This window comes from Staurois parvus, unplaced genomic scaffold (genome assembly GCF_062004578.1).
Source record: "Staurois parvus isolate SC_StPar_1 unplaced genomic scaffold, SC_StPar_1.0 ptg000432l, whole genome shotgun sequence".
NCBI classification, from domain to species: Eukaryota; Metazoa; Chordata; class Amphibia; order Anura; family Ranidae; genus Staurois; species Staurois parvus.
The window spans coordinates 11,219,629-11,226,837 of NW_028318228.1; the positions used below are offsets into that span (position 1 = coordinate 11,219,629).

The 7,209-nt window shown below is 43.9% G+C and overlaps 1 protein-coding gene across 1 annotated transcript; it reads right to left on the reverse strand.

Annotated features, from left to right (window-relative positions):
- Positions 1-374: 374 nt before the first annotated feature.
- On the reverse strand, positions 375-797 carry LOC149454391 (histone H3-like). Its single transcript, XM_089687615.1, has one exon. The coding sequence runs from the start codon at positions 783-785 to the stop codon at positions 375-377; it is 411 nt and encodes a 136-aa protein (XP_089543741.1). The 5' UTR covers positions 786-797.
- Positions 798-7,209: the final 6,412 nt, after the last annotated feature.

The following is a 7,209-nucleotide window of genomic DNA, read 5'->3' on the forward strand; positions in this document are numbered from 1 at the left end:
CTTTCCAAATCTTTCATCCCCACATTCCGCCATGTCTTCTCACTCTCCACCACAGTCAAACCACTAACCCATTCCATCTCCTCACTTGCTTCCAACACACCTCTCACTTTCTTCCCATCCTCCCAAACCTCCCTCCCAATCTCACTCAACCCAAACTTCTCCATTCCTCTATCAATCCTAACGTAGTACCAAGGAGCCCTAAAGCTCATCGGCCTACGTAAATCCACACTACACCATCCGTACCTCCGCATCACATTCCCTCCCACATACTGCATCATACATCCAGCCAAACTCTCCCTCTGACATATCTTCACACACGCACCCACATACTTCACAAACAAAAATCTCCGTGGAATGTCTGTTGCGGGAGGGGTCTAGGCCCTCTCTCCGCGGATGCGGCGTGCCAGCTGGATGTCTTTGGGCATGATGGTGACCCTCTTGGCGTGGATGGCGCAGAGGTTGGTGTCCTCGAAGAGTCCGACGAGATAAGCCTCTGCGGCCTCCTGCAGAGCCATGACGGCGGAGCTCTGGAAGCGCAGGTCGGTCTTGAAGTCCTGGGCGATCTCTCGGACGAGGCACTGGAAGGGCAGCTTGCGGATGAGCAGCTCGGTGGATTTCTGGTAGCGGCGGATCTCTCGGAGAGCCACGGTGCCGGGCCTGTAGCGGTGAGGCTTCTTCACTCCGCCGGTGGCCGGGGCGCTCTTGCGGGCGGCTTTGGTGGCCAGCTGCTTGCGGGGAGCTTTCCCTCCGGTGGACTTGCGGGCGGTCTGCTTGGTACGAGCCATCTCTACTCCTCTCTTGCCGGGAACTGCGAATGTCTATCATCCAATGTGTCATTTATCATTTCTTCTGTCATTTCCATTTTCATATTTTCTTTCTGGAAATTTTGCATCGTTTGAAGGGTTTTCTGTGGATCCATCTTCTTGTTTACTGCTTGCATGGTCTTAGCTGTGGTAGACATTGCACCGGCCATCTTCATTGACAGATACATCACCAGCACCCACATATAATGTGATAAGAAATACTCATAATTTATAGGTAAAGTTGATCCAAGGAATATCCGATCGCCTCTTGGGGGATCAGGAAGGAATTTTTTCCCCTGCAGGAGCAAATTGGATCATGCTTTTCTGGGTTTTCTGGGTTTTTTGCCTTCCTCTGGATCAACTGTGTGTATAGGATTACAACTTTTTTTTTTTTTTAAATGGTTGAACTGGATGGACTTTTGTCTTTTTTTCAACCAGACTAACTATATACTGTAATTCAACTATAAATTGTGATCAATGATAATAAATTCTCTCTGTCTCCAGTTTATGCATAAAAAAGTGCTCAGTGGCCCCCTGTCTGTACTCCCACACTCACTAGAGGTATACGACTCTCATCATTAGCATAAGAGTCATCCAATAATCTGTTTATCTCCACTAGTGGATCTCTCTGGGTACTCCAATATCCCTCAGCTGGTGCGGCATAGGGTTATTCCATTTGCATGTTGTCAGTCAAAACTCAATTTTTTATACCTCAGTACACAGGCAGCCATAAGAAATAGAGAGGGGAAAGCCAACATAGTGTAGTATTATTTATAAGAATTAAAAATATTAAAACCAATACATTCACATGTGCTTGCCACATAGTTACATAGAAACCCAGAAATGCCGCTCTGGTCTGCTCTTCGTGGACGAGAAGGGACATCACTGAAAGCCCTGTCCAGCTTGTTTTGTCATAACTAATGGACATCTTCAGACCTTCAGACACATGCCCGAAGAAATTTTAGACTGCTCACCAAACGCACTCCATTCAAGTGAATTAGGGATATGTCACAGGCAAGAAATATAATCATCATCCTTCAATAAAAGAGCATTTTGTAACATGATCAGTCATAGTTTCAATATCAATGCCAAAATTTCACAATTTCTGCCAGGGTAAACGTTTGAACACAACTGTAATACCATTAACAGTTGACCGTGGAATATTTAGCACTCCCCCATGTTGAGGGCATGTGGGCTGGTATGGTTCAGGAGGGGGGGTGCTAGCTCGTCCCCCTGCCCCCTTTCCTGACCTGCCATGTTGCATGCTCGGATAAGGGTCTGGTATGGATTTTGGGGGGGACCCCACGCCATTTTTAAAATAAATTTTTAATTGCTGGCAATTCTGCCTGTGGGGAACCCTGCTAACAGATGAAACAGCCAGACCTTCCCACATGTGTGGTGTGTATTTGGAACGGTTTTAAGCATTTTGGAGCATTTTTGAGGCGGTTACCATTCATTTCAATGGGAAGAGGCATTTGTAAGGCTTTTTTTTAACTCCTCAAACATGCCTCAAAGTTGCTGCATCTTCAGACCTTCAGACACATGCCCAAACAAGGGGTCCTGCACGGCCCCAAAATGTCACTGGTTTATACTGTGATGTCATATGTGATTGCTTCAATAAACCTTTGAATGCTATTTCAAAGATCCTTGGTGTGCCTGTGACATATCCCTAATTCACTTGAATGGAGTGCGTTTGGTGGGCAGTCTAAAATTACTAGCCAAATGATCAGACAAACAGCAATGTGTTTACTGAATGAATGCAGGACAGGGGCGGACTGACAACTCATGGGGCCCCCCGGGCAATAGGGGATCATGGGGCCCCTGTGTCCTTGCCCAAACGCACAAAAGCCTATGAAAAAGGTGCCAGGGGCATCTCATGGGCCTCCCTACTGACCCCAGGCCCTCGGGCAGTGCCCGAGTTTCCAAATGGTCAGTCCGCCCCTGATGCAGGATAATTTGACAATGGAAATAAAACAGTTACGGGGTAAGCAATAAGCACAGAGCAAAAAATAACAGGAAATGCAACTATTGTAGTAACAGGGGATTTCTAAAACCAGTTTCCCACTAAGAGAGCTCGGTGGCACCACAGAATAACTGATTACTACAGAGCAAAGTATAAGAGAAAATCACTGTGTGTTAAGGTGATTGTAAATGATATATACTGTATATATACACTATATTGCCAAAAGTATTTGGACACCCCTCCAAATCATTGGATTCAGGTTTTCCAATCACCTCCGTAGTCACAGGTGTATAAAATCAAGCACCTAGGCATGCAGACTGCTTCTACAAACATTTGTGAAAGAATGGGTTGCTCTCAGGAGCTCAGTGAATTCAAGCGTGGTCCCGTGATAGGTTGCCACCTGTGCAATAAGTCCATCCGTGACATTTCCTGGCTACTAAATATTCAACGCTCAACTGTTAGTGGTATTATAACAAAGTGAAAGCAACTGGGAACAACACCACGTAAAATGACAGAGCAGAGTCAGCACATGCTGAAGCACACAGTGTGTAGAAGTCACCAACTGTCTAAAGACTTCCAAACTTCATGTGACTTCCAAACTTTCAGTTTAGTGTGACATCTTTTTATGTCCTTTTCCATCTTTATGAAGTTACATTATCTTGTTATGCAGGACTTTTGACAGTTCTTTTCTGATCCCCATGGCTCAGTATCTAGCCTAGTCAGTGCTTCCAGGTAAGAGCTAACAAACTCATTGACTATTTATACACTGACACTAATTGCAATTTAAAAAGCCACAGATGTGGGACATTAACCTCTAATTGGCATTTTAACCTGTGTGTGTCACCTTGTGTGTCTGTACCAAGGCCAACATTCCAGGGAAGGGAAACTTTTGATCATGGCCATTTGGGTGATTTCTGTTATCATTATGATTTAAAAAGGAGGCAAACAACTATTTGATAATAAATGGCTTCGTATAATCATCATCCTTCAATAAAAGAGCATTTTGTGACATGATCAGTCATATTTTCAATATCAATGCCAAAATGTCACAATTTCTGCCAGGGTATGTAAACGTTTGAACACAACTGTAATACCATTAACAGTTGACCGTGGAATATTTAGCACTCCCCCATGTTCACTCCCCCATGTTGAGGGCATGTGGGCTGGTATGGTTCAGGAGGGGGGGGGGTGCAAGCTCATCCCCTTGCCCCCTTTCCTGACCTGCCATGCTGCATGCTCGGATAAGGGTCTGGTATGGATTTTGGGGGGGACCCCACGCCGTTTTTAAAATAAATTTTTAATTGCTATCAATTCTGCCTGTGGGGAACCCTGCTAACAGCTAAAACAGCCAGACCTTCCCACCTGTGTGGTGAATTTATGGAGTGGTTTTAAGCCTTTTGGAGCGTTTTTGAGGCGGTTACCATTCATTTCAATGGGAAGAGGCGTTTGTAAGGCTTTTTTTTAACTCCTCAAACATGCCTCAAAGATGCTGCAAGCAGACGTTTTTACACCGCACCGCAAGTGCAACGCCTCAGTGTGAAAACATACATAGATATACATTCACATACACAGGAAAGCAGTTTTCTTGAGCTTTTCAGGTGTTTTTTTTTACGCAAAAATACTTCAAAAACTCCTCAGTGTGAAAGCAGCCTAAGTGGCAGCACAGAATAATAGATTCCTATAGAACACATTATAAGGGAGAATCGCTGTGGCTTAAATAGTATGGTGCAGTCTAGTACAAACATAGGTACCCATGGTTTCCTTGCAAGGAGGTTAACTGCAGCTGGTAGAGCAAATGGTCGACTGGAGGGTTCCCTGGACCTGTTAAAGTGGTTGTAAACCTTCGAAATGAAAAATGAACAAAGCATATTCACTACAATATGTACTTGTCTCTATTCAAAACACATAGGCTAATTTTTGCCTCTCTCCTGCCTCTTCTATCTGCATGTGTCACTTCTGATCACTTATACTGACAGCGGGGAATCTTAGGGGATGTTCCCACCTTCTCCAGGCACACAGTAGGTGATTAACAGCTTCAGCTGTGCATGTTTTTCTATGAGACTATGTAGAGGGGGAGTGTCCTTTCTCTCCAGTCAGGTTTCAGATTACACTCAGCTCCTTTCTCTATGCTGTGCAGTGTGTGACAGATTCCCGCCCCCTGCCTTCTGACATTCATAAAGGCTGTGTACAATGTGTGCTTTAGGAAGCTGTAGAGGAGAGAGAACTGCAGATAAACAGGTACAACTTATGTAGGAGTATTTGTTTCATCTCTGTGTATCACATGAGGCCTGTCACTTCACTGGGTATATGTAAGGGTTTACAACCACTTTAACACAGCCTGCACCCACTGCTGAGCAAGGTGGGTAAAGAGGGACTCCACTACAAAAGTATTGGATTATGATTGTATCTGCTTCACCTGCATTTCAACCTTAAAATGGTTCTCCAAGCCCAAGATGTGATGTGATGTGCTGCCCGCTGGAACTCAGATGTTATGTGCAGGCATCTTGTCACTCATCCCGAAGTGCTCACATGTATACAGAAGATGTGGGACACCACTTGACCAGCCTGGTGCATGTAAGTGTAGGTGATGGCCTGACCCCTGTGACGCATTTCACCCCACCCACTGAAGCTTAGACAGAAAAAGAAATGGTGTGATTTACCTTTAACCACATGCCGCCCAGCCACTGTATAAATACGGCGGCAGGGCGGCACGGCTGGGCAAAAGCACATTTTAAAACGTGTGTTTTGTAAACAGGTAGGGAGCGCACGCAAAGCGCGCTGCCGCCCTACCTGTCCCGCCGATCACAGCCGCGGATGTCAGTCGCCGGGTCACAGCTGGTCGTTACCGGCTATGTCCCGGCGATCGGTGGCAATCGCTGACAGAGAGCACAGCTGCAGTAACTGTGCTTTCTGTCAGTTCCCTGACAGATCCAGGACAAGCTGATTGGGACAGAAGAGTTTCTCTCTCCCGATCAGCCATGTCCCCTGCAGTACACCCCCCCACCCCCTAGTAAAACACTCCCCCTCACACAGATAACCCTTCCCTGCAAAATAAACTTAACCCCTTCCTCCCCAGTGCCATTAGTACAGTGTCAGTGGGGTTTTTTTTGCACTGATCACTGTATTGGTGTCACTGGGGATGTCAGTGACCCCAAGTCAGTACCCCCCAATGTCAGAATGTCCGCCGCAGTCCCGCCATAAGTCGCTGATTGCCACCATAAGTCACTGATCACCGCCATAAGTCGCTGATCGCCGCCATTATTAGTACTAAAACTAAAACTAAAAATCCCAGTATCTTTCCCGCCATTTGTAAATGCTATAACTTTCACGTAAACCAATTAATTTACACGTATTGGGATTTTTTTTTTAGCAAAGACATGTCACAGAATGCATTTTGGCAGAAATTTATGACTAAATTTGATTTTTAAATTTTTTTTTACTGGACATGTTTTATAGCAAAAAGTACAAAATATTGTTTTTTTCCCTCAAAATTGTCAGCCTTTTTTTTTATAGCGCAAAAAATAAAAACCGCACAGGCGATCAAATACCACCAGAAGAAAGCTCAATTTGTAGGAAAAAAGGATGTAAATTTCATTTATGTACCATATTGCATGACCGCGCAATTGTCCGTTAAACTAGCGCAGCGCTGTATAGCAGAAAAATGGCGTAAATTGCAGTATCTATACCATAGTTTGTAGACGCTATAACTTTCACACAAAGTAATCAATATACACTTATTGAGATTTTTTTTACCAAAAACATGGAGCAGAATACATTTTGGCCTAAATTTATAACCAACTTTGAGTTTACTATATATTTTTTATAGCTGAAAGTAAAAAATATTGTTTTTCTTCAAAATTTTTGGCCTTTTTTTGTTTATAGTGTGAACAAATACCACCAAAAAAAAGCTCTATTTGCGTGAAAAAAAAGGACGTAAATTTTGTTTGGGTGCAGCATTGCATGACCGCGCAATTATCAGTTGAATTAGTGCAGCGCCGAGTAGCAAAAAGAGGCCTGGTCATTAAGGGGGGTAAATCCTCTGGAGGTCAAGTGGTTAAAGTGACACTAGGTAATATAATGTATTTACTTTCCAAACATAATCCATTCACATCCACTACCTAATGGCTCTATAGTCTTTTTTTCATGAAATAATTTTTTACTGTGTTTTTCAGCTTGCTGTAACATCTTATGTGAATTCCCAACCTTCTCCATCACTTTCATTTGTTTGGAATGAGTAATGCACATTAGTTGTGGTCATGTACACTGCTCTATGCACACTACAAATCCCATAGTCCATAATGTATGGGTTTTAAACAATAAGAAAACATGCCATATAGCAAAGACTAATCAGCACAAAGGGCACAGTATGGGGAGTGGAGATGTCATTCCAATTGTAGATTTAGACCAGTGACAGGCTGCTACTGTCCACATAGCCCAGATTCG